This window comes from Lynx canadensis, chromosome C1 (genome assembly GCF_007474595.2).
Source record: "Lynx canadensis isolate LIC74 chromosome C1, mLynCan4.pri.v2, whole genome shotgun sequence".
Lineage (NCBI taxonomy): Eukaryota > Metazoa > Chordata > Mammalia > Carnivora > Felidae > Lynx > Lynx canadensis.
The window spans coordinates 34,883,164-34,910,134 of record NC_044310.1 but is presented as its reverse complement, the minus strand read 5'-3'; the positions used below and the strand labels follow the sequence as shown (position 1 = coordinate 34,910,134).

The 26,971-nt window shown below is 45.9% G+C and overlaps 1 protein-coding gene across 1 annotated transcript; it reads right to left on the bottom strand.

The window, feature by feature from the left end:
- Positions 1–1,108: 1,108 nt before the first annotated feature.
- KIF2C (kinesin family member 2C) lies at positions 1,109–20,431 on the bottom strand. The gene is made up of 21 exons (XM_030326160.2): positions 20,253–20,431; positions 19,289–19,383; positions 16,123–16,224; positions 15,902–15,950; positions 14,187–14,309; positions 12,947–13,069; positions 12,298–12,398; positions 11,275–11,370; positions 10,773–10,827; positions 10,521–10,683; positions 8,127–8,217; positions 7,805–7,868; positions 7,635–7,726; positions 6,702–6,844; positions 5,717–5,921; positions 5,487–5,597; positions 4,606–4,673; positions 4,224–4,329; positions 4,018–4,131; positions 1,852–1,975; positions 1,109–1,756 (listed from the first exon to the last, which is right to left on the bottom strand). The coding sequence occupies exons 1-21, from the start codon at positions 20,314–20,316 to the stop codon at positions 1,674–1,676; spliced, it is 2,172 nt and encodes a 723-aa protein (XP_030182020.1). The 5' UTR covers positions 20,317–20,431; the 3' UTR covers positions 1,109–1,673.
- Positions 20,432–26,971: the final 6,540 nt, after the last annotated feature.

The following is a 26,971-nucleotide window of genomic DNA, read 5'->3' as shown; positions in this document are numbered from 1 at the left end:
TGTGCGAAGGGACATTATTAAAGGGTTTGAGGGCACGTGGATGGCTCAGTCTGTTAAGCATCTGATTCGTGGTTTTGGCTCAGATCATGATCTCATGGTTTGTGAGATCAGGCCCCATATCGGGCTCTGTGCTGCCAGTGTGGAGCTTGCTTGGGATTCTTTGTCCCTCTCTCTGTACCTCTCAAAGTAAATAAATATTTTAAAAATTTTAAAAAGAAAAGAGTTTGAAGCAGGTGATGACTTATAAGGATTCCCCTGGCTGGTCCCATGAGGGACTCATATGCCATTCCAAGTGAGAAGATGGGTCAGGTCTGGTCAGGTCTTCATTTAACCGACTGAGCCACCTAGGTGCCCCTTCTTCCTGAGGTCTTTCTAAAATGTGCATTCGGTTGTGTGGCACTTAGGCTAAAAATCTTTTAATACCTTATTACTATTTAGATAATTAATGTTATTTTTTATTTTTTTAATGTTTATTTATTTTTTAGAGAGACAGAGACAGAATGCGAGTGGGTTAGGGGCAGAGAGAGAGGGAGACACAGAATCCGAATCAGGCTCCAGGCTCTGAGCTGTCAGCACAGAACCCGAGGCGGGGCTTGAACCCATGAGATCATGACCTGAGCTGAAGTCAGACGCTCAATCGACTGAGCCACCCAGGCGCCCCTGATAATTCATATTCCAGGGCAAGGAATCTGGAATCTTCCAGTTCCCAACTGTCCATGCTCTATGACTGGTTCCTCAGTTCACCTGGCAAACTTCTAATTTTTCAAGACCAAACTGGTATTGCTCATTAGATCCTTTCCCACCTAGCAAGCCAAGTGCTTTCTTGTCAGTGTTGCCACAGAATCCTGTAATGTGTCTTGAGCAAAGACTGTAACTGACAAAGCACCATCTTTCTGCTTATGGCTCCTGTTCCCAGAAGACCTGGGACCTAGTAAGCACAGAACAAGGCAGAGATTGGAAGCTTTACCACATCATTGAAACTGCTGGTATGGATTTGGCCTCCTAGGTAGAGTACAGAATCAGCACTATGGAAAGGTGCAGTAATATCTGTCCTTAGTCCGAGAAGGTTCATACAGGTCTCAGCCCTTCCCACACACCAGTCAACAGGTTGACTTTTTCCTCTTTCTTTATTGTTAGACACAATGTATAAACACGTAAAACAGGAAACAGCAGGGATCCTCTTGGGCCTCAAAAAACAGCAAGGAAGAGATCCCAGAAACTTTTTTAGAGTACAAGACATGGTGCCTGAACCAAGGGCATGGAAGGCAGGCCAGAGCCAGCAGAGAGCTGGACTAAAGGCTCCTTTCCTCTCCCCAGCACCAGGATAACCCCAGGGAGCCCTTTACCAGCAGCCAGTCCTCAGAGGCAGAAGGACACCCAAGGAAACTCTTTACCAGAGAGTCTTCCCCTCCTGGAGAGAAAGGCAACACCCAGAGTAACTAAAAGCTCTATCTTCCCACCCTTGCTCCCTGGAGAGCTGTAACCGAAGAAAAGGAGAGAAGTGTCCCTCGTCACTCTGACCCTCTCCCCAGCTGCCTCCATACTTGGCGTTTACCAAAGCCTTTTCCAGCTCAGACCCTGACTAGACCCACCAGATGCCCAAAGTTTGCTGGGGAGGTTGGGGAGGGGAAGAGGCTGGGTGTGACACCAAACAGATCTTTTATTCGCAGTCGTCAGTGGGGCCGTTTCTTGTTGCTTATTTGTTTGCTGGCCTGCTCTTCCAGCTGCATGGCCAGGCGCAAGGCCTTGATGACATCTGGAGGGAAGGAGTGGTGGTGCACTGGGGGTTAGTGGGTGTCTCAGAAGCCCCGTTCCCTCAGGGCAGAGGCCCCATCCTCCAGCCACACCCACCTCGCAGGGCTGAGAAGTGCTTGGCTTGCTGGACCAGGGCAGACTCTGTCTTGTTCACAAAGGTCTCCAGGTCATAGTCTGGCTGCTCGGTCATCTCGGAGAGCTCAAGCCAGCCTGGCCCTTGCTGCAATGACATGGGGGGGGGGGGGACCTTGTCAGTTCAAAAATGACCAAATAAACTTAGCAAATTATTCCTGGGCCCCTACCATCTGCAATGCAGACAACCTAGGCAAGATGCCCACTCCTTAAGCCATAGCTTGTGCTCTGCTTCTTGACCTGCTCCTGTAGAAATCTTCATCTTGAATTCATCCTCTTCCCTACCCCAAACTTGTCCCTCTCCCCAGGTCAGATGAATGTCACAATCTGTCTTGATGCCAAGCAGGAAATGGGAATAATAACTTTTTCTTTCACCCTGCTGGTCCCTAAATCCTACCAATTCTGCTTCTTAAATGGCACCTGAGTCTCATGTCCTCACTCCAGTCTCATGGTGACCATGACCACACTCTGTCTAGGCTCCAACATCTCTCTTGAACTTTTTTTTTTTTAATGTTTATTTTTGAGACAGAGAGAGACAGAACATGAGTGGGGGAGGAGCAGAGAGAGAGGTGGACACAGAATCTGAGGCAAGTTCCAGGCTCTGAGCTGTCAGCACAGAGTGCAATGTGGGGCTCAAAGCCACAAAGTGTGAGATCATAACCTGAGCCAAAGTCAGGCACTTAACCGACTGAGCCACCCAGGTGTCCAGAACTTTTTTTCTTTTTTTAATGTTTATTTTTGAGAGAGAGAGAGAGAGAGAGAGAGAGAGAGAGAGAGAGAGAGAAGAGTGACAGAGAAAACATGGGGGAGGGGCAAAGAGAGGGAGACACAGGATATGAAGTGGGCTCTGTGCTGACAGCAGCAAACCTGACGCAGGGCTCAAACTCACGAATCATGAGATCACGACCTGAGCCCAAGTCAGACACTTAACTGACTGAACCATCCAGGTACCCCTCTTGAACTCTTTATTACAATCTCCTAATTTCTCGTAACTCCTAAGTGCCTCTACTCATGCTCTCCCTCATTCCCAAACCAGACTCCACATTGCAGCCACAGTGATGTACCTAAAGCTGTGATAAGACCACGTCATCTGATCTGACCATACTCTACTCCCTTCAAAGGTATCCACTGCCCTCATAACCAAGTCCAGGCCTTTGGAGTGAGCCATAGGTCTTTTAGCATCAGGTTACCTGTTGACCTAGACACATATTTAATCAATGTCCCTTGCTTACATCTTTTGCTTTGAGTAGAGTGAACCTCTCATTCTTTCTGAAAATACCATGTCCTTTCACACATTTGTACCCTGAGCACTCCAGGGAGGGAGGACATGCCTAAGCGCTTACTCTTCATGTTCCCTTCTCATTTCTGAGTGGCCCAAGGTCCTTCTTTCTGCACTGCACCATGCCCTGAATACCCCACTGGCAGAGTGCACTCTTGGGCCTCCCCTCCCCTCTCCCTGTTCTCCCACAGCGGGAGTCACAGCAGCACCAGCATCTACCACTTACTATACACTAACCATGTGCTGGGCACTGTTTTAAAAGCATATCTCTTAATCTTCAGATGCAATCATCCTATCTTGCCCACTTCAGAGATGAAGAAACTGAGGCCCAGTGATGCTAAATGACTTTCCTAAAGAAATCAGCTTATAAATAGAAGAGTCAGGGGAGAAAAAAACAACTCAGAAGAGTCAGGATTGAGCAAGTCTTACTTTAGGGCATGCTATCCATACTTGATGTTTTTGGTCCTTGGTTTTAGCACAGGAGTTGGCATATAGAAAGTACTCACCAAACATTCACTGAGTAAACAAGCCAAGATCTCTGCAAAGAAGTCACTCTCCAAAACCTCGATCAGGAACACAGAGGGGAGAGACTAGCTCTGGCTAGGAGGATGGAGGAAAGCCTGTGTAGGCCAGGCTGGAGAAAAGGGTATGGTAATTCATTGTTCTAGAACAGCTAGATGAATAGGTGGACAATTGAGGAATACTAGGTAAAGGTCTGCCTCTTGCCATCCCTACCTGAAGACCTGTGGGAGCAAAGCCCAGGTCATGCTCAAGGAATGGTTCTGAGCACTGCTGAGGGCCTGTGCTGGGGTGGATATCCAGTCCATCCCTAACCAGGACCAGCTCATCACCTGTATTATCTCCTTGAGCTCTTCCATGGCCCTCTCCTCCAACTCCCTGATCTGAGACATGGCTTCATTAAAGCTGGACATCTGCGAAGACAGTTCCTCCTCTTCTTTGGAGAACTGAGGGGCCAAAAGGAGAGGTACAACAGTATGGCCTAGTTTCCCTCGATAGGCCACGTTTCCATCCTGCCTGGCCCCACCCTACACCTTACATTGCTTGTGATCAGGGACCCATGGGAGCTGGCTTCCATCTCTTCTGTTTCCATTTGAGTTGGTTGCTCACCACTGGATCCACTGTGGGGGCTCAGCTCCTTGACCCTGAGGAACAAGAAGGTCTCAGATCCCACAGGAACCTCTTTGGCACTCACAGGACTGCAGCATCACTCAGACCATGAGGCTCGGCAGCTTTTACATTGGCCAAGCTGCCATGCTGGCTTCACATTAAGGCTTGAAGGGGACTGGGACATGTCTGAACTCAGATTCACTGAGTCACAGAAGAATATACAGGAGGCACTGAGGCTCCAGACTTCCTCCCTCTTCCTTTCCCCCCTCCTGCACCCATCTCCCCATCCCACTGGTCATGGGTACTAGTACCTGTCTGCATATCTCAGTGTGTTTAAAGTATATTCGCAGGAGCTTATGCCTGGTGAGATCATGGCAATCTGCAAAACGGGGAAATAGGCAGTTAAGGGTTGAGGATCACAGGGTAGGGTAAAGGCGCTGGACTGCCTAGTACTGGATACTGCCAGGAGTCGTCTCTTTGAGCTGCTGACACCCACACAGTATTGGGGCGGAGAGCTAACTAAGCGCCTAGTCTGTGCCAGGCAATTTGCCCCAGGCACTGAAAACTAAGGCACCTTAAAAATTGGTTCCCTGCCTTTAAAGGTGCATCTGGATACCCCTGTTGTTTTATCTCTTTATGGACTCTTTCACCAAGGTCACATCTCAAGGCTCTGTGGCTTAGTCAGAAATTCCTACCTTCCCTAGTAGACAGGGAAGAGGAAGGAAGGAGGAAGGAATCTCCAGTAGGAAGAGGAGATTCCTTAGAGGGGAAGAAGGCAGATCCTAGCTAGCAGGCTTGTAGATAAAATAAGGAAAGGAACAAAAAGTCATTTGAGGCCATACCCCTTTCCTGTGTACTTAATTAGGAGCCAGTGAACCTGAGGGAAACCATAGAAGGGGAGAATTTTGCTTTCCTGCTTTCCCACAGGCCATCCTTCTGAATTCTGGGGCCCCTTTTCATCAGGTAAGGCCCTTTTGGACCCCAAACCAAGAGCTGCACAGACATATAGTAAAGGGAGCAGATCCTCTCCTTCCCTCTTGAATAGGCAAAGAGGAACCTGGTACTAAAAAGCAGTGGGGGGTGCCCAGTAAAGTTTGAGCCTGGAAACCCAGGTAGCCAAGGGCACCAAGCCTTCTGCCCAGAGACAGGACTCAACGTCTTCCTATACCACCTCCAAAGTGACCCTACTCACCATGCAGGTCCTTGAGTTCTCCCCGATAAAGGAGTCCCTCAGCACCTGTGTCAGCTTGCTCTCTCGAAATGGGGTGTGAGCCTTGTTCTGTCCCAGGGCCCTGATGCACTCCTGTGGGGCAGCAGGAGCCACTGAGGTCCCTTTCTTCCTCTTGAGTTGCCCATTCCCTCCCTCTCTCCCTCCCTCCACCAGCAGTCCTCCAGGCCAACCACCTGTTTAGGCCCTGCTACCTTCAGAGCCAGGAGACTCTTGTTGATTTCTGCACCCTCCATGCGAGTCTGCCGGTCAGCACTGGAAGTGTCCGCACCTCTCTCATTCCCTGCCAGATCCACCAAAGAGAACTTGCCATGCACTCTCCCTTTGGCCCGAAGAAGAATCTGGAAGCAGGCATGGGAGCGGGAAGAGTTGGAGTTGGCAAATGTCTGCCCAGAAGTCCTGTGGCAAAGGAGGGCAAAGAAAGGTTATGAGCCACTGTGGCTCCCCAGAGTTCAAGCCACCCCACTCCACAGCACTGAGTTCTCTGTACAAAGGACACAGGTCAAGACTCTAAGCAGTCCTGTGTTTTCTTATCCCAGATTTCTGTTTTGCCCTTCCTGGGCAGCAGCTTTCCCTCTACCTCCAGATCTGGCAAGTTTTCCTGCAGTGAAAGTACTAGATTCTGTGCTAGGCCTTAGCCAGCCCAGAGGGCCCAAAAGCACATGGGGAAGGGGAGTTGCCTGTGTTGCAGGGCACATGAGGAGGAGGGGTTGTCATGAACCACTTGTGAAAGCTTGAGAGGCTTGGAGAGGGCAACCCCCTCCCTGGGCCTCCATAAGCCACCCAGCATTCCACTGCACCATGCCTGGTGGAAGAGCACTTCCCTACCTCTGTATAGAAGCTATGACCCCATCCCTTCCAGCCCAGACTAGATCCAGAGCTTGTCTCCTACCACAGAGGGAGGGGACAGCAAGAAGAAACCTAGAGAAGTCAGGAAGGATGATTTGGGGTAAGGACCTGGAAATAAAGTCTACCTTGGTTAGATTTAAGACACTTGCTCCTGATGAGCCTCTTGCCCTGGGTCATCTGCCCTATTGAGAGTCCTTACGGCAGAGGCCCTCACAGCCCTCACCAAGCTGCAGAGAGTGGCGCTCTGTGGAAACAGCAATGGGCTCAGAGCGGGGGTCTATCACCTGAACCGGGCATTAGGTGGCCCCTTCCCCTCACCAGAACTCTGACCTGCAGGCACTGCCTATGTCGATCATCTTGATGACATCGTCAGCACAGCTAACCAGATGCTCCTGTAGCCCCACCACCTGCACCTGCTGCTTGCCGTCCTCCAGCACGCGCAGCTTAGCTTTCTTGTTGAGCAGATCAAACAGCTGTGCCAAGCAGGGGAACAAGGATAAGGCCATTAGGTCCTGGACACCCTACCTACACCCCCTCCTTCAGGGCCTGTCCCAGCTTAGATAAGAGCTGGCAGCAGAGAAGGCAGAGAGAAGCTAAGCTGGGTGGCGGGCAGTACACTTGAAAGCTGAATCAGGCTGCCTCAGTTTGATATGACCCTGCTACTTTGCCAGCTATGGGAGCCTCGACCAGTACTTAACTACTCCAGGCTTATTCCTCATCTGCAGAATAATGATGGGAATACCTCCTCATAGGTTATAACGATTGAATGAGTTGAGACAAGTGCTTAGCACATGATACTACACCAATAATCAACATTAGCCATTATTATTATCAAGATCCTGCTCTGAGGAAGGCAACTCTGCAAAAGCAGAGTACAGAGGTAGAGGTAGAAGGTATGGAGTATAAGGGGTAGGGGAGAGAGTGAGAGAAAGAGAGTATGAACATGAAAATGAATGTACACAATCAGGGGAAGAGTAGAAAGGTTATAAGGAGGTGGGTCGAGGGAGGACAGGGCACACACAAGGCAAACCTCCCATGTGAGACATGTGAGAAGGAGCCCCGAGGAGTGTTCCTGCCATACTTGCCGAGCTTGGGCACCATCCCACCATCAGATGAAACCTCCCACAATGATAGGACAGAGCAGCCCATTAAAGGCTTGACAGCCCACAGGCTGCTTGGTTTCTACAATTTCTGGCCAACCTCAAGGTTTTAGAAAGTTCAGTGGCCCCAACAGTAGAGACGGGCTCCCTGCCAGCTAGCTACCTTCCCATTATAGATCTCAAAGAAGGTCACATAGACTTCCAGGCCCAGGTTCCGGTAGCGAGGCTGATTCTTCAGGAGGAAGACATCTCGGGCTATGAGAGAGAGCCTGGATTAAGTAAGCAACCTGCCTTTCTGTGCCCAACCCAAGTGGGGCAGAACACACTACTTACAGGCCATGGCATAGATCCCTTTGGATGCATTCTGGGCTTTCCCAGAGAGGTCTCCGCCCATAGTCTGCAAACGGAAGGGGCAGAAGACTGTGGTAAAGGACCCTGGGCCTAGGCCAGAGCACTAGTGGCTCCATTACCACAGTGGGCCACCACATCAAAGCTGAGAAGCTGTACCTGCTAAGGCATCTGGCACAACAAGAGTGTCTGGTGATAGGGCATCTGTACCAAGGGGACTTTCTGCAAGCAACTTACCTGCTTCCTTTACAGGGACCCAGTGTGACACCATGGGCTGGTTTGCTCCCTGCCCGGGCTGAATACTCACATGTGTCTTGCCACTTCCTGTCTGGCCATATGCAAAACAGGTTGCCTTTCCCCCTTCAAAGATTGTCTGGACCAGTGGCCTTGCTGTGAACCTGGGAGAAAGGACAGGAAAAAGTATACATCTCTCCCCAAAATGTGCTCCCTAGAATGTGGTCCTACTGCCCTTCCACTGCAGAACTACTGCAGTCTTCAATTCCTCCTTCCAAACAATAGCACTCCTCTTCTGCAAAGTGGTCCCACTGGACCCCAGCCCCACTTACAAATCTGAAATTCTCCCAGCCAACTGGGGAGGGCTGGACTGACCTGCCAAGAGTAAGCTGGTGGCCTACACTCTAACTGAGCCATCAGCCCTTTGTCTGACTCTGGAGACCCAAGATGAAACCCTGAGCTTAGTAGCTGACTGCCAGCATAAGAAACACTACAAAGATCAGAGGAAACCCTCTATTTATTTATTTATTTATTTATTTATTTTTTAATTTTTTTTTTCAATGTTTATTTATTTTTGGGACAGAGAGAGACAGAGCATGAACGGGCGAGGGGCAGAGAGAGAGGGAGACACAGAATCGGAAACAGGCTCCAGGCTCCGAGCCATCAGCCCAGAGCCCGACGCGGGGCTTGAACTCACGGACCGCGAGATCGTGACCTGGCTGAAGTCGGACGCTTAACCGACTGCGCCACCCAGGCGCCCCAGAGGAAACCCTCTAAAGTAGGAGTCTAAAACATTTTAGGCCACATAGGTCTCTGTCACCTTTTTTTTTTTAAAGATTTTATTTTTAAGTAATCTCTGCACCCAAATGGGGCTAGAACTCACAACACTGAGATCAAGAGTTGCACCTTCCACTGACTGAGCCAGTCAGGCACCCCACTACCACATTAAAAAAAAAAAAAAAATGTTTATTTATATGCTAACTAAATTGGATGTAAATTTAAAAAATAAATTTAAAAAAAATTTTTGAGAGAGAAAGACAGCAAGCATGCACCCACGTCAGGGAGGGGCAGAGAAAGAGCGGGGACAAAGGATCCAAAGCAGGCTCCACGCTGACAGCAGAGAGCCCAACATGGGGCTTGAACCCAGAAACTGTGAGATCGTGACCTGAGCTGAGCTCAGATGCTTAACTGACTGAGGTATCCAGGTGCCCCTTACTGTCACATGTTTTTAAAAACGATCCTTTAAAAACACAGAAACCATTCATTCTTATTTTGAGAACCATATAAAAAGGAATTGCAGGGGCGCCTGGGTGGCTCAGTCAGTCAGTTAAGTCACTGACTTTGGCTCAAGTCATGATCTCATGGTTCGTGGGTTCGAGCCCAACATCAGGCTCTGTGCTGAACACTTGCTTGGAGCCTGGAGCCTGCTTCAGATTTTGTGTCTCCTTATCTCTCTGCCCCTCCCCAACTTGTGCTCTGTCTCATGCTGTCTCTCAAAAATAAATAAATAAATAGATAGATAGATAAATAAATAAAGGAATTGCAAACCAAATTTGGCCCATGGGCTATAGTTTGTCAACCTCTGGTCTAGAGCAGTGTTGTTTATAGAACTTTCTGTGGTGGTGGACATGTTCTTTACTGTGCTAATAGCAGCCACTACCACAGGTGGCTGTCAAGCTCTTAAAATGTGGCTAGTGTGACTAATGAATTGAATTCTGGGACACCTGGGCAGCTCAGCCAGCTAAGCATCTGATTTCAGCTCAGGTCATGATCTCACTGTGAGTTCAAGCCCTGCGTCGGGCTCTGTGCTGACAGCTCAGAGCCTGGAGCCTGCTTCAGATTCTGTGTTTTCCTCTGTCTCTGCCCCTCTCCTGCTTGTGCACATGCTCTCTCTCTCAAAAATAAATAAACATTAAAAAAAAATTTTTTTAAATGAATTCTGAGACACCTGGCTGGCTCAGTTGGTAGAGAAAGCAATTCTTGATCTCAGAGTTGTGAGTTCAAGCCAAAAAAAAAGGAAAAAAAAAAAAAAAAAAAAGAATTGACTTCTTAATTTTATTTAACTTTCATTTGAATAGCCACATGAGGCTGGTGGTGCTGTATTAGATAGAGCAGTCCTAGTCTTTGCTGAGTCTGCTAAGCTCAGTGGGTAATGGAGTGGCTGTATAAGACACTGGAAGAATCGACCTGCCCAACCCAGCCTCAGAGAGTACAATGGGTAATACCTCACTTGTAATCCATTTGAGGATGCACTGCTAAAGATGCAAAATGGGATGTGACAAGCCCAAACTGGGCCTTCCTGGTGCCAGGAGACAGAGCCAGAACCAGCTCTGTAATGGCTGATCCAAAGAAAATATGAGGAGGCCAAGAAAGGCCTCAGAGATCAGTGTGGCGGTGAATAGTACAATATCCCACATTGACAAGAGGAAGGCTGGGAAAGGGAAATAAAAGAGGCCAAGAAACTAACCTGTAGACAACTTCATTTGAAGCTGTTTCATCAAATGCAAAGTCAAAGCAGAAGGCTTGGTTCTCCAGATACTTTGTTAAGTCCACTTTTAACTTGGGCTCATGGACCAAGAGGAGGCCTTTGCTGGGAACAGAAATCACATCAACTTCTTTCTTGGCCAATTCTGCAGAAGAAGAGTATTTCAGGGGATGATTCCTGGACATGGAGAAGGTCAGTCAGTCAAAAGCCTCCTTCTGACTGATCAGGGCTTACCTTGTTTATTTAGCGGGCGTTTCCTCACACAGACACATATCCTGTGCTCTTCGATCTTCAAAAGGATGAAAGAAGACAACCAACCACCAAAAGGTCAGAGCAATACTGAAAGAACTCCTCCTCTTCCAATCCCATCTCTGGCTCATTCAAGGGCCAAGACCTAATACTGGGACCCCAGCTCCACCATTAGTTACTCTCAAAAACAGTCAGGCAGCTTTGAATTTCCTTCCCAGTTTTCTCACCCTGCTGCCTACAGGTTTCAGTGCTACTTACACGATTATTAGTAAGGATCTAGCCAAACTATGGAAGTGAAGAGGGTGACACTTTATGCAGCTGACTCTCCCATCCAGCCTTGCTAGCTCCAGCCCATTAAAGTTATTAAAAATATCCTCAAGGGTAAGTGGAGATTCTTGCAAGCTCTCACATCCTTAAAGAGGAGATTTGTCTCTCAATTGTACACACACTCAGGAAGGAGAGATAGAAGCCTTTTAGGTTTACTTACAGGATCTGTCATAGTAAGTGGATGACATTCCAAAGTAGCCCGAAATTCTTTAATCATCCGGGCAAATTCCCAGTTTGGAAAGCTGCTGTCATACTCCTGTTTGGGACAAGGGCAAAAAAAGGACTGACTGCTGACATGTAAATGCTCTCAGAGCTTAGTGCTGAAGCATCAGCAACAGCTCTTTATATACACACAGCCCTTCAGTTGACAAAGCCCTCCCACATCTTACCTTCCTCCCACCCTGGCTCTAGGCTGAGAACTCAGAAGCAAAGGCCCTGGGAACAGAGATTGGTGGTGGGGGATGGTAGGTTTTAGGCATGCATTCAACCACTCTAGGAACTAGGGCGAGGGCCACTGTCCCCTTCTTAGGAGACCAGCAGGTTGAGATTCCCTGGAGCAATTAATCCAACTGAGGGGAAGTGCTCCAAACTGGGACTTTATTGCAACCCCAAACCCCTGCCCCATATACACAATTAGGAGGTGGAGGTGGGGGTCGGGGGGAAAACAGGCAACTCTGCCCAGCAGCTCTGTTGGCCACTGCACTGTGATGGGTGTGCCTACTGGATGATCAGCATGAAATATTCCCCACCCAAAGGGCTTCAGAAAAATATCTGATTTATTTTTTCTCTGAATCCAGATGAAAAACCAGTTAAATTTCCTGGATATCAGAACTGGAGGGGCGCCTGGGTGGCTCAGTCGGTTAAGCGTCCGACTTCGGCTCAGGTCACGATCTCGCGGTCCGTGAGTTCGAGCCCCGCGTCGGGCTCTGGGCTGATGGCTCAGAGCCTGGAGCCTGCTTCCGGTTCTGTGTTTCCCTCTCTCTCTCTGCCCCTCCCCCATTCATGCTGTGTCTCTCTCTGTCTCAAAAATAAATAAATAAACGCTAAAAAAAATTTAAAAAAAAAAAAAAAAAAAAAAACAGAACTGGAGCCTCAGAAACGCTGGGGCCCAGCTGTATCTCTGCTGCTGGTGAGGTTGCAATTAAGAATGCCTGTCCAAAAACCCTTGACCTAAGAAAGGTACCTGAGCTCGCTTTATTCTTGTTTCAGAGTTCTGGGCCCTCTTCTCTTCTCGCTTGTTCTTCATTTTTTCCATTTCCTTCACAATACATGATTTCCTCCGAACTGGGGAAGAAGGAAGCCCACTTTTACCTGTCTAGGCCAGCCAGCCTACTCTTTTCCAGCTGTTCTATTGAGTCAAGGGCCATTCCCAGGCCTAGGCCTTCCTTAGACCCTTGCTCTTAAACCACTATATGCAAGGAGAGGAAGCAACGGATATGACTCTACCCGTTGTAGGCTAAGCCTGCAAAGTAAAGACCTGCACAAGCGCTCTAGGCCTAACCCAAGCTCTCTCCGTGTCTCTGTGGCATTTTCTCAACAACCACAAGAGGTGATACCATCCCTGATTGATTTTGATGGGCATTCTGGGCTGTTTTTCAGGTGTTGGCCAAGACTTGAGCTATGGCAACACCTCAACTACATTAGAGGGCTCCTGACAGCTGGTGGGAACAAGGTCACCTCTTGTGAAAGACTGATGCGATGGCCACAGGAAATATGCCCCCACATGATAAACATGGTTTGAAGTCAGGTGCCAAAGCAGGCCAGGTTTGGGAGAGGATATAACAACCTGTCCTGCACTAGGAGCAGGGCAGCAGACAGCTCAGTGTGTCTACCTGAGTTCACAGGGTTTGCAGAAGAGCTGCCTCGGATGGAATGGACTTGCTCTTCCGCCTCCTCACTGACCATCGTCAATGGTATTTCAGCCACTGCAGGGCAGGAGGGCCTAGGGGGTCCAGCTGTGGGGGAACAAGAGTCATTGGAGAAGCAGGCAGGCATACCAGAGCTGTGCTCCTCTGAGCCCTAACAGGTCGTGGGTCAGGAGGAGTGCAACTGACCGCCAGCTCAGCAAAACCTTGGGCTCCCACCGTGTGAGCAGAGCTTGGGCTTTTCCCCTCACTTCAGCCCAAACCCTGAACCCAACCAGTCTCTACAGGGGCTGACTCCTGGGATCAAAAGTCTTAGAGGGTAGGGTGTCTGGCTGGCTCAGTCGGTAGAGCATGCAACTCTTCATCTCAGGGTTGTAAGTTTGGTGTAGAGATTACTTAAAAATAAAATCTTTAAATAAAAAAGAATATATATCTTTGAAGGTATGTGAGTAGCTCAGCATGGACTTCACCACAAAGGGAAAGCCTCTAAAGGCCTAAAGACTTTAGGCTTCATCCAAGCTTGGGTTCTCAGGCCAGGGCGTATTTGGAAGAAAAAGCCAGACTTCTCCAAGTCTTGGAACCTGGGTTAAGAGGGACAAAGACTGAAAAGCCAGGAGTAACAGAAACCTGAGCAACAACATATTGATTCAACCCCAGAAAGCCCATGACAACTTGCTACTTCCCATACCTGGTTGTGACCCTCTTGTTTACATTCATTTTATTAGAGCTGAATTTGATACATGTAAGATGTAATGACTGTCTATCTTACACAATCTGTACCTTCTTTATCTAATAAAAGTTAACAATTAAAAATATTTTTCAAATTCTATTTATATAAAGTCCAAAAAGGGAAAAATCTAATTTATGGTATCAGAAGGCAAGATTATAGGTACTTAATATAGGGGCTTATGAACTGGAAGGGAACTTGAGGGGGATTTTTGGGTTGCTCATAATGCTTTGATTGAGTTATGTGAGTACGTTCGGTTTGTGAACTAAATGATATGGTCGCTTTTCTTTGTGTGTGTGTGTGTGTGATGTTTCAATAAAATTAAAGAGTAAAATTATTAAACGATTTCCAAATAAGGGAGCAGAATAGAACTGAAGACAGGGGAATGTAGAAATCTCAGGGTATTTCAGAACAGGGACAGGGCAATATATGAGCAGCTGCTGCAGAGCCTCAAACAGGAAAAACAAATTCATTACTCACTGGGAACTGAAAACTGCTTGCGGGAATTTGTAGACGCTGGTAGCTCCACCTCCATATCATTCTCCTGAGTGGTAATTCGAACCTCCGAGACAGTGGACATTCGGGTGGAGCGGCCTCGGAGACCTGAAACACCAAGGGCAGCAGCAGCCAATCAGTGGGGCATGATCAGGAGGGCTGATGGGGGCCACTAGGGGGCAACCCTCCAAGATTCTGTATAGGGTGGGATGGGTCCAGATCACCAGGAAAAAGAGCCCAACTTCCCACTCCTTCCACCCAAGGAAAGGAAAAATTAGAAAGGCCAAGTACTAGTGACCCCAAAACTAATCTATTCACATTCTGCCAATCTGAGAGCTCCCAAGGGCAAGGATATCTCCCACAAGAGCAACTGTCCTGAGTAAATGGAGGGACCTACAGCCAATCCGAAATCCTTTCTGAAGAGACAGACCTAATCCCTGGAAAAAAGCATTATTAACCTTAACAGCAGCAACACCTATCATTGTACAATCTTCCCATACTTCAAAACAACATTGTAAGGTAAATATCAGTCTTCCCATCTGATGGAAGGGGACAATAAGGCTCAGAGAAATTAAGGAACTTCCACACTGTAGTAAGTGTTGGAGCCAGGATGTTAACCCAAAACTGTTAGATTCCAAAGTCTGGGATTTGGATTTTGGATTTTTCCACTGCTTCAGGATGCTTTACAGAGCCAGACCTGGGGCACATCATCAGAAACCCATGGGTCAGCTACACTGATTTTCTGGAATCTTATAAGAATGCTTAACTGAGAGAAACAACTGAGTTATATTTGAATTCTTATTAATTTCTACCCATTTATATAGTTTACCTCCATAAGAGAGAAACAATTCATCACCTATAAAGTCAGTCAGAAATTTGGAAATAGAACACATGGTATAGGGGCACGTGAGTGGCTCAGTCAGTTAAGTGTCTGACTTCAGTTCAGGTCATGATCTCACAATTTGAGTTTGAGCCCCCCACATCGAACTCTGCTGTCAGCACAGCACCTGCTTCGGATCCTCTGTCTCCTCCTCTCTCTGCCCCTCCCCCACTCATTCTCTTGCTCATTTTCTTTCTTTCTTCCTTCCTTCCTCTTTCTTTCTTTCTTTCTCTCTCCCCCCTCCCTCCCTCTCTCTGCCCCTCCCCTGCTCACACTCTCTCTCAAAATAAATACACTTAAAAATAAAAAAAAAAAAAAGCACTTCTTGAAGTATGATTGAAATACCAAAAACTGTAGATATCTAATGTGTTTAACTCGATATTTTGGAGATAAATAAACACCCATGAAACTATCATTATAATCAATGCTATAAACTTACCCATCTCTTCCTAAGGTTTGCTCCCACTCTCTTTGCTTTGTATTTTGTTTATTTTTGTTTTGTGGTTAGGGTATTTATTATAAGATCCACCCTCATAGTAAAATTTCAAGTATATAATACAGTGTTGTTAATCACAGGCCAAATGTACATTAGATCTCGAGGACTTATTTCTCATAACTGAAACTTTGTACCTTTTGACCAAAACCTCCCTGTAGGTTCGATTCTTCTTCACTAAGATGCTTAGAAGACAGGGTAGGACTCAGCCCACATAGAGCCACCTGCTAAAGTGGAGCAATGAGTCTATTTCACAGCTTCCTGTGCCCCAGGAATATTATCCTGGGCTCAAACCCCATGACGATAAGCCAGTAAAAATCTATTTACCTTCCTTAGGAGCAGGAATTTTGGAGTTGACTGATCTGCGTTTTTGTTTCTGTAAAATAAAAACAAAAACATCACAATATGTGGTTCCTATCAATTTTCAAGGACTTATCTTAGATCCATGTGTTATGCTGAAGTCCTAGGCAGTTCCAGAAAATCAGCAAAAGCCAGCAAGCCAAGCAAATCATCTGGGGCACTGGTTCAGCCAGATGACAAGCACCTACCTGGACTGTTACATTTTCCTGCAGGGGCAGATTGTCTTTTGGGTGTAAGGGAAGAAGTTGTAAAAGCTCTGGGTTTATTGCGGCCACATCATCAAAATCAATCTGCAAAGAGCAAGTAAAAAATTTCAGTGGAACAACATAGCTTCTTCAACCCAATTGCATCTCTACAACCAATGCTAGTACTCCTAGATTCAGACATTATCAACTTTTAAGTTCCACCAGGTACCAACAACTATAAACAAATAGCCCTTAGTCACGGTTTACCATCTAGATGAATACTGGTTTCTGATTGCCAAGCCAATGGTAGATGTTGGTGATGAGAACGAGGTAAAGAGGAGGGCAGACAGACAGGTAACCAGTCAGGTAGTCCACAGTAGATGTAGGCCACTTGGTTTCCCTACTGTTCTGCTGGGCAGTGAGGTCCTGCTGGGCACAGTCCCCTGAGCACCTCTTGCTAGATGACACGGAGGAGGAAACAAGTTCTAACTGTCCCGGCAATAGTCAAACTGGAGGGCCCTTCAGGATCTTATGGGCGGGGACAAATTCCCAAGAGCTGCTACCTAACCCTAAGTCTACCTACATTTTCTACTGGGCCCAGAAACTTCTTCCCCAATAACAACTTCCTGCACATGCCTGCAGTTGAGGTCACAATTCTAGGTTTACATCACCAGAGCCCTGCCACCCTCCAGGAGCAACTCAAACTTCATCAGCATACTTCACAGCAGTTCAAACACACCAAAATAGTACCAACCAATCTTTTTTTTTTTTTTAAGTTTTTTTTTTTTTAATGTTTTTATTTATTTTTGAGACAGAGAGAGACAGAGCATGAGCAGGGGAGGGGCAGAGAGAGAGGGAGACACAGAATCTGAAGCAGGCTCCAGGCTCTGAGCTGTCAGCACAGAGCCCAACGCGGGGCTCGAACTCACAGACTGTGAGATCATGACCTGAGCTGAAGTTGGATGCTAACCGGCTGAGCCACCCAGGTGCCCCAGTACCAACCAATCTTGAAATGTTTCAGAGCTGAAGCATGTACTCCAGGGTGAAAGCTTTAACTCCTACAATGCAACCTATATTTATTAATTAGCTTATTCAAACATTTATTAGGCACAATTAAGGCAATAGGGGGAAGATATTCAAAGATGAATTAACACATATATTGCCCTGACCTTCAGTTAGCTCCTATTCTTTTTTCTTTTTTAAGTTTATTTATTTAAGAGAGAGAGAGAGAGAGAGAGAGAGAGAGAGAGAGAGAGAGAGAGAGCATGCTCACATAAAGGGCAGAGAGAGAGAATCCCAAGCAGGCTCTGCACCATCAGTGCGGAGCCAGACATGGGGGTTGAACTCATAAACAGTGAGATCATGACCTGAGCTGAAGTTGGATGCTTAAACGACTGAGTCACCCAGGTGCCCCTAATTAGCTCATATTCTAATGGAAAAATCATATGCACAGAAGGCAAGAAACCAAAGCAGCACAGGATAAACAGGGACAGAGTACTGTTTAAAAGCAAAAGCTCACGGGTACTTTAATAACCACACTTTTGTCCCCAATTCTTGGACAGCTATAGACCCTTACTACACATTCCTCCCATTTCCAACACTTAAACCATAGAAAACAGACAATATAGGAGATCAATGTTTTAACCCTAGTTCTGACATTAACTCTCACACTGATGATTCAGGATGAGCATCCCAGGAGGAAGGAGTAAGAGTGACTGTGTGAAGGCAGCAAGGCACTAGGCATGGACACAAAGTGGGGACCTGATGCATTTGACCCTGACACAGCATACTTTGGAAGAGTGTGTGGTACAAAGAAAAAAGTTTTTATCCTGAAAAAGCTTTGAATGCCTCACTAAGAAGTTTAGACCTTATTCCAAAGGCAGTATCTGAGCTGTTGTGAGACCCAACAAGAGGTATATTTCTAAACAAACAACAAAAATAAGCAAACAAAAATCACAAGGAACTTCTAATAGCTGGTTGAAAAGAATTTTAGGAACCTCTTGATTTAAGAGCAGATATTGTAAAGTATTCAATCCTTTTATTTCTAAAATATACCACTAAGTATCTGCTTACCTACCATAAGGCACTATGCTAGACAAGTCCTTTACATGTGTTATCTCATTAAGTTCCATGAAGAGGGTCCAGGTCTGTCTTATTCACTTCAGTATTCCATCTGGCATTTTGGAACCAGTACAAAAGTATCTGTTGAACAAATCCTCACAATAACCTTATTAAGTAGATATTATTATCATCCTCATTTTTTTGGTAAGGAAACTGATTTTCTAAGAGAGGTGGAAGCATGTCTGAGAACACAAAATAGTGGCAGAGCCAGACTAGAATCCAGGTTTCCATACTCCTAGCCCAGTGAAATTTTTACCACACCACAATGCCTCTAAAACATAAATGCCTTAGTCACATCTCTCCTCTTCTCAAAATCTTCCCAAGGCTCCCAAGTCCATACAGAATAAAACCTTAAACATCTTAGTGCCAGAGATGATAACCCTCTGGTCCCCCCTTTCAACTGTCCAGCATCCTGAGCCTTCCCACTGCCTGGAGCAAGCTTCTTCACTAGTCTCGATGAAGGCCATCTATCTCACTATTGTTTCTGCTACACCTTCCCACCACACCCCCACCAGTCAAGCTCATCCTCAGTGAGTTACTACCTCTGAGCTGCTCAAGCAGTATTCATCTGTGCCATTTATCACAAGTTGCCTTCTGTTACTTGGGGTTTCAGAAACATACTTTTGTCTCAACTGGGTTATCAGTTTTGCTCCCCAAACCGATATTGTAGGTAGTTTGCACTCAGAAGCTAGCGTAGGTAAGCAAGGTTTTAGGATTCTGTGCAGTTTGTCTTCTTCAAACACACCAGAAACTGTTGATTGCTTCAATTTAGATCAGGCCCAACTAAATAAAATCCTAATAGGTCCAAAGAGGACCATGTTCAAGATTAGGGAGGACAAGGCAGGATCAGAAATAAGGTTCTCACAAGTTCCATTTCCACAGAAAGCTTTTTGTTTGTCTTTAAAGTAATCTCTCTGTCCAATGCGAAGCTCGAAATCAGGACCCCGAGTCGCATGCACTACCAACTGAGCCAGCCAGATGCCCCTTCACACAGATCTTATAGGGAGTAAGGTGTTAAATGTGGCAGAGGCATTTTCACAGAACTTACCTCTTTGCCCTTTGTGGCACCTCCTTCTGTCCATTCCACTGAAACACAGGATTTCTCCAAGTTCACAGTCCTTACATTAGCACTGTGAATTATGCCTACAGTATAAAAAGTCCAGAATTTACCCATCTTTTTCACTTTTAGGATCCCACAGAGATTCTCAACGTGGAGTTGGCCTGAAGGAAGGAACAGCTGCCTTTTTCTTTCTTTTTAACACTAGGAAACAAATACAACCCCTGGCTTTTAACATTCAACTCCTCACCTTTAGAACATCCCACGGTGAGGTAGGCAGGGAACAGGTCTTAAAACTGAGCTGCAGGGAATAAGGATCCATTCCCACTCAAAAGAGGGCCTACAGTGAATGAAGGTATGTCTGGGCAGGGGAGTCACTCTAGTTCTTGGGTACTGTTCCTCAACTCCCACTGACGCTCTGGCGCCCTCGGGTTGCCCTACGAGACGGTTATGTCTGACCATTCTCCTAATGACAGGGTATTACACCTGCCAGAGATTTGGTAGCTGCTTAACCAAAAAAAAGAGGGCAGAACTTCAAGCTCCTGAAAAGCAGGGATCTTTTCTACTGATTAACCCTGAATCCCAGTGCCTGACATACTGCAAGCGCGGAATATTTAGAGGAGAGTAAAGGGTCCAGGAAGCCGAGGTCCCTACAAGGGCATAGCAATTTCAGCGAAGTCTGGAAGTGAAGTGAATCTAGCAACCCTAATTTTCCTGGGAGGTCCTCTGACAGGGAGGAGCCCCGCCCACTGCCGAGGATGGGAAGGGGACCCACAGCCAGGGCAGAGGCCCCTGCACCTGGGTAGAAGAGACGCAACGCTAGTGCAGAGACCCAGACCGGGTGGAAGCGGGGGAATCCCTAACAGCATCTCGGCCCTGCCGTTTGGGGAGGGGCAGTAATTTCAGCCATCTCACAGCCCACAGGTCCCCTTGGCCTCGCGACCCAGCCCCTCACCATTACTGCGTTGGATCTTGATGGTGAGACCGGGAAACAGGCGAGCCTGAAGCGACGAGTCCATGGGCAGTCGCGGGGAAAAGAAACGCGAAATACAAACAACCACAGCTCCGCTAACCCTACGAAAGCTTAACGCCGCGCAAACCGCCGCAGTTTAAATCCCGCGCGCCAGCGTCCCTGAGAACGTCATCACGCTGTCGCCGGCCTCGCTACCGCCAGTCCGCGGCGCCCTCCGTAGCCTTTTGGGATATGTAGTCTACGGTCGGTTTTCCGGCGCGTAAGACCGCCCATCCGTCTGGTCACACCCCTGCGCGCTGGGGCTCCCGGGAGCTTGGCCCGCACGCCGGGCTGCAGGTAGCCTGTTCCGGGCGTCTTACTGAGAGCCTGCTGCGCGACTGACCTCCCCAAAACTGAGAAACTCCAGTATGGTGTTTGAGACCGAGTGCGATTGGGCCCCTACAGACATGGGTTCCAATCCCGACTTCTTCAGTTACTAGCTCAGTGATTTTGAGCAGGTTAGAAACTGGACTCGGTTTCCTTTGCCCAGTGAGGAGCATGCTTTTTCCCTCACGGAGTTACTGCGAAGTTTAAATGAGGAACTATGTTTCAAGTGCCTGGGAGACACAGATTACCTGGATATTTATTGTCTACCACGTGGTAGGCATGGTACCTGAGTGCTAAAGACAGTAATAGTGAACAAGGCATAATTCTTGCCGTCTTTGACCTAACATTTCTAATATGAACAGGGGATACAAAGAAGTAACAAATTAGCAGTGGTAGGTGCTCTCAGGGAAACTAAGAGCTGAGATAGAAAATAATGGAGGAACTTTAGATAACTTTAGATAAAGTGCCCAGGGAGGAAATCTGTGAAGTGATATTTACCTGGGTCTAGAGAACAAAAAGGAACAAACTGTCAAAATGGAGGGCAGGAAGGGTGGGGAGCCTCCCAGGCTAAGATCTAAGGATGGTGTGTGCAAAGGCCCTGCGGCAGTAAAGAATTTGACCTTGTTTGAAGAACTGAAAGAAGCTAGTGTGGCTGGAAAGCAAGAGAAGAGGGGCAGTGGGGTGAGAACATGTAGCATATTCTAGCCAATAGTAATAATTTTGGCTTTTATTCGGATGAGAAGTCATTGAATAATTTTAAGCAGAGGAGTGACAAGATCTGAGTTACATTTGATTTGATTGATATTATCAGACTTGCTGATGTATGGAGAACTGATCTGATGGGGGAAGATGAAGTGAGACTATTTAGTGGGCAAGGATGATGCTGCCCTAGCCTGGGGTAGCGATAATGGAAATGTAACTAAGAGAATGACTTAAAGTTTGGGAGATGGAATGAATGGGTTTTGCCGGAGAGTTGGAGATGGGGGTGAAGGAAAAGGGGTAATCATGCCTGACTTCTGGTTTCTGGCCAGAGCAATTGGGTAGGTAGATGATGAACTATTTCCTGAAATAGGAGAGTCAGGTTGTGAAAGAAACAGGTGTGTTTATGGGGAGTAAGTCAAGGGTTTCATTTTGGTCATGTTGAGTCTGAGATGTCTGCAAGACTTTAGAGTGTAGGTGTCAAGTGAGCAGTGAATATGCAAGCTAGGAGCTCAGGGAGAGATCAAGGCCAGAGATAGAGATTGGGTAGCCATTTTATGTGGATGTATTTCTGTATATGTATTTGCTGTCCTGGAACTGAATGAGATCTAAAAGAACATAATTAAACCATGGGACACACCAACATTTTGAGGTAGGGCAGAGGAGGAGCAGCAGCAAAGATGAGATTAGGGTGGTTTGAGGGGTGAGGAAAACCAGGGAGTAGAAGCCTAGGAAGGACTGAAGAAGGAGGAAGTATCAGGAGAGCTGTGGAAAGGGTAGGTAAGAAGAGGACGTAGAAATATCTTTTCAGTATCCTTTGAATTTGCTAGCACTTAAGTCATTGGTGACTTTGAACAGTCTTGGTGAAGTAGTGAGGGTGAGAGTCAGACTAGAGAGTAGAAGTGGGATATTGCTTAGGGATACATGCGTATGTAAAAAAAAAAAAAAAGATATATTCAGTGATAAATACTAAGATTTAGGAGAGCATTTGCCTCTGGCAGAGCGGGTAATGCAATTGGAGAGGGTACAGCAACAAATAAAAATTTTTTTTTTTTTACATGAGTCATGCATATACATGAGTGGTCATTATGTTATTTTCTGTACTTCCTGTGTTAGGAAGCTGATGTAAATTTGGACCCATCCCTACCTTTTTTATTTTTCTACATGTGGGTCCAGGTAGTTGCAAACTTCCTGGCTGCTTCTCAAGGCCTATGTGGAACCCTTGGGGCACATGGGTTTTTTCAGGAGGGTTTATTTCCAATTCCTCAACCTTGGGCAGATCCAGTGAATTTTTCCTGGCCTCACATGGGTAATAAAACTCCTCCCCTCCTGTTGTACAAAGGGAAAGTCAAGAAATTAACACGGAGTGGTCCAAAAATAGTAAAACCCACAGGAAACTCAAAGTCCCCAAAGTCAAAAATTTCTTTTGTGCCAAAAAGGAAGAGAGATGTCAGAGCAGCAAGAGCAGCTGACCCTGGAGAGGCCCATGTTCTGAGAATAATGAAACTTCTAGGACCTTAGAAAATACAAAGATTAGGGACACATATGTCAGGGAATCTAGCATATTACCACAGACACATTACTAAGATAGAAAAAAAAAAAAAAGCCCTCCCCTCCTTGAACTAGTAATAAAACAGTCAGAGTCTATAAAATTGGTATGCTTAATATCAAAAAGAAAGAAAATTAACAAATCATTGTGGGGGTGCCGGCTGGCTCAGTTGGTAGGGCACACAACTCTTGGTCTCGGGGTCATGAGTTCCAGCCCCATGTTTGGTGTGGAGATTACTTAAAAAAAAATCTTTTTTTAAAAAAAAAATTTTTTTTTCAACGTTTATTTATTTTTTGGGACAGAGAGAGACAGAGCATGAACGGGGGAGGGGCAGAGAGAGGGAGACACAGAATCGGAAACATGCTCCAGGCTCTGAGCCATCAGCCCAGAGCCCGACGCGGGGCTCGAACTCACGGACCGCGAGATCGTGACCTGGCTGAAGTCGGACGCTTAACCGACTGCGCCACCCAGGCACCCCAAAAAAAATCTTTAAAAAAATAAATAAATCATTGTGAAAGCATAGAGCAATATATAAAAAGAAACAGAACAGAAAACTTTTTAAAATATGGCCACTGAATTAAAAAACAACAACTCTGGAACTATGTTGCAACTCCCAATGAGATAAATGGTTTAGTGGACCATAGGTGAAAGGTTACTGAGTATGTAGGATGTTTGCAGGATGCCAGAGTATTGCTCCACAGATAATTTGAATTAACAGTTTGCAAAGGCAAAGCATACCTTTGAGTGGAAGATGTGACAGTCACTACTGCACCCAAGTGATCAAACTTAGCATCACTAGTCATGGGGTGACCTGACATTATGTGTCTTCTCATTGGATATAATATGAAGTATATAACATTATCCAGGAGACAATAATGCCAAAAATGTGTAACCTAAATCCAGTCTAGCCCCTAGACTTAACTTCCTGCTTCCAGGAAATGCAGGGGATGAGGGAACAGATTGAACAATACCAGGAGGAATAATGAGGCACATTTAGAATGCAGGATATTTTACAAGGTACTTGACCTGGGGGTCTCTTTAAAAAGTTCCTACGGAGAAAAAAAGTACAAAGACTGTTCTAGATTAAAAGATAATCCAAACAACAGCCAAATGTAAAGCATGAATCTTGAGTGCATCATGGTTAAAAAGAAATTGGGAGGGAGCACCTGGTTAGCTCAATAGGTTATGTGTCTGATTCTTGGTTTTGGCTCAGGTCGTGATCTCATGGTTTCATGAGTTCAAGCCCCATGTTGGGGTCTGTACTGACAAGGTGGAGCCTGCTTGGGATTCTCTGTCTCTGTCTCTGTCTCTCTCTCTCTCTGCCCCTCTCCCACTTGTGCTGTCTCTGTCTCTCTCAAAATAAATAAACACACTTAAAAAAAAATTGGGAGTAACTGGGGAAATTTGAATATGGAATAGGTAAGAAAGATTTTAGGGAATTATTTCTAATTTACTTACGCATAATAATGATACCATGATTATGTGCGAGAATGTTCTTATTTGTGGGAGATGCATGCTGAAATACTTAGAGCTAAAGAGTCATGATGTTTGCAACTTTCACAGGGTTCAGAAAAAATAATGAAGAAAACCAGGATATGTCACCTTAAAATATGCCTGTTTGACATAAGAATTCTTTTGAGTTGAAGCCAATTATGAAGCAGCATATACAGGAAAAGTTCTCTACCCTCCCCCTTTCTGCCTACAGGCAGAATATAAATTTTCCTTTACTGGAGAGGACTCTAGACTCTTATCCACCCAGTGATGGCATCAGAGGAATCTGCAAACAAACCTTACCCCATTAATCTGCTCCCATATATTTATCTTCCCACAGTTTCCTGTCCTTGGAGCCCAAAGCCATTTTCCTTTGTCCTATTATTTCTCTACAAATGTATCATTCTTTGCTGAAGATACTATATAAGCCCAAGTTCAGGCCACCTCTTTGAGTTATTCATCCCTACAATCTCCCAGGTATTCAGGAGACACACATGTTAATGAACTTCTGTGTGCTTTTCTCTTGTTAATCTTTTGTTACAGAGCCCCAATTGAGAACCCAGAAGGGTAGAGGGAAAAAAATATTTTTCTTCCCCTACAGTAACATACAAACAAGCTAAAGATGAGATACCACAATGTTAAAAGATGTTGAATCAGGTTGGTGGGTATACAAGTGGTTGCTGTACTAGTCCTTCAACTTTATTGTCTGTATGTAATTTTTCATAATAAAGGTGGGGGAAATTATTAAATGGGGCAGATAAGATGCTGAAATAATCTAGACTGATAGTGGTAGCTCCTTCTGCCAAAACTTGAAGATGCCTCAGAAGTGAAAGTCTGAGATTTGTTTTGAAATAATCCAATAATCCAGCAGGCCAGCAGTGAGGGGTGGAGATGTAGAAAATAATAGTGGCCATGAATTGATGATCATGGGTGCTGGGTGATGGAAATGGTGTCCTTGCACTTAACTTGTGTTTGCTCAAAAATTTCTATTTAACAGCAACAAAGAAGAAGAAGAAGATACAGAAGTGAAAAGGGGTTGAGTATTTGAGAAACTAAGGTAAAAACTGAGAAATTCAGGGTGCCTGGGTGGCTCACTTGGTTAAGTGTCCAACTTTGGCTCGGTTCATGATCTCACAATCATGAGTTCCAGCCCTGCGTTGGGCTCTCTGCTGTCAGCCCAGAGCCCACTTTGGATCCTCTGTCCACCCCCCTCTGCTCCCCCCTCAAAAATAAATAAATAAAAACATTAAAAACAATAGCAACAACAACTGAGAAAGCATCCATGAGGAGACAGAGGGTGGTTGGGGCCAGTTGTGGAGAGATTGTGACTGGCAGCCAGAGTGGAAGAGGGTCAGGTGCTTTGAGATGAGGGTGCAGCCAAGGGAGAGTTTTCAGTTGTGCTCTCCACTGCCCTTCCCTCTGTGCCCCACTCTCCAGGGCCCTGAGTGAATCTTTACCTGCCTCATTACTGTGCATGAGGCAGGAAGCCAGCAGCCCTATCAACTACTCCATCCTGGCTAGGGCTAGACCAGTGAACCTGAAATATTACTTCTCCCCTTCTTCTTCATATCCTACAGTCTGGACGTTGGCCTTCCCCTGCCAAGTTCACTGACATACCCAAAGTAATAGGAACTCAAAGGGGAACACATTTGCAATAAAAGAAAAACAAACTGAGAAACTAATAATAGATGAGGCCGACTTACTAGACCTGATTGAGTTTAAAATAAGCTTAATAAATATCCTCAAAAGATAAGAGAGGATATTATTAACCTAAGGCAGGAACTAACAGGAAGAATCAGATGGAAATACTGGTTATGAAAACTTTAATAGCTGAAATCCATACATGGATTGAAGAGCAGAATGGTTATAGCCAAAATGAAACAATGAGCAACAACATCAGGGTGAGGATTCACCCCAAAGGCATCAGGAAGGGTTAAAGAAAACAAGGAAGACTGAAAACAGATGAGCCAGTTGTTTGTGACACACACACTCTTGGTGGCTAATCCAACAGCTATTCCCAGCTTCCTTATTCATGTCTACATTAGAGCCTGGAAAATACCTGCTTTCCTAGATTCCCAGGCAATTGGAACTGGCCATGTGACACGGTCCTGGCCAATGAGATATAAGCAGGCATGTTCTGGGGGCTTCTGGGCAGGAAATGTTGTTTTCTAATAGAAAGGAATGAGATGACATGAAGGATGCTTTGCTTGTAACATCTCATCCCCCTTTTTCTTGCCTTTGACATTGATACTCTGTCTGGAGTTGTGACAGTTGCCTTGTGATCATGAAGTAGTTTGACAGTCATGAGATCAAAAATCCAACACAGGGTAGCCAGGTAGGAAAGAGACAAGAGCCCAAACCCATGTTCCTGATGGCTGAGCTGTTGAATCAAAGCCAGCCACCACCTACACCAAGACTCCTTGTGTAAATACAAAACAAAACAAAGCCTACTTGTTTGTTTAAGCCATCTTTATTCACGTTCTTTAACCTGCAGCTGAAAACATTCCTAACAAATACTTTGTTCAATAATTTGGGAAAGAGTTGCAAAGTTGAGATTCAAAGAAATAAGAGATGGAGGAAAAAGGCAGAAATCTGT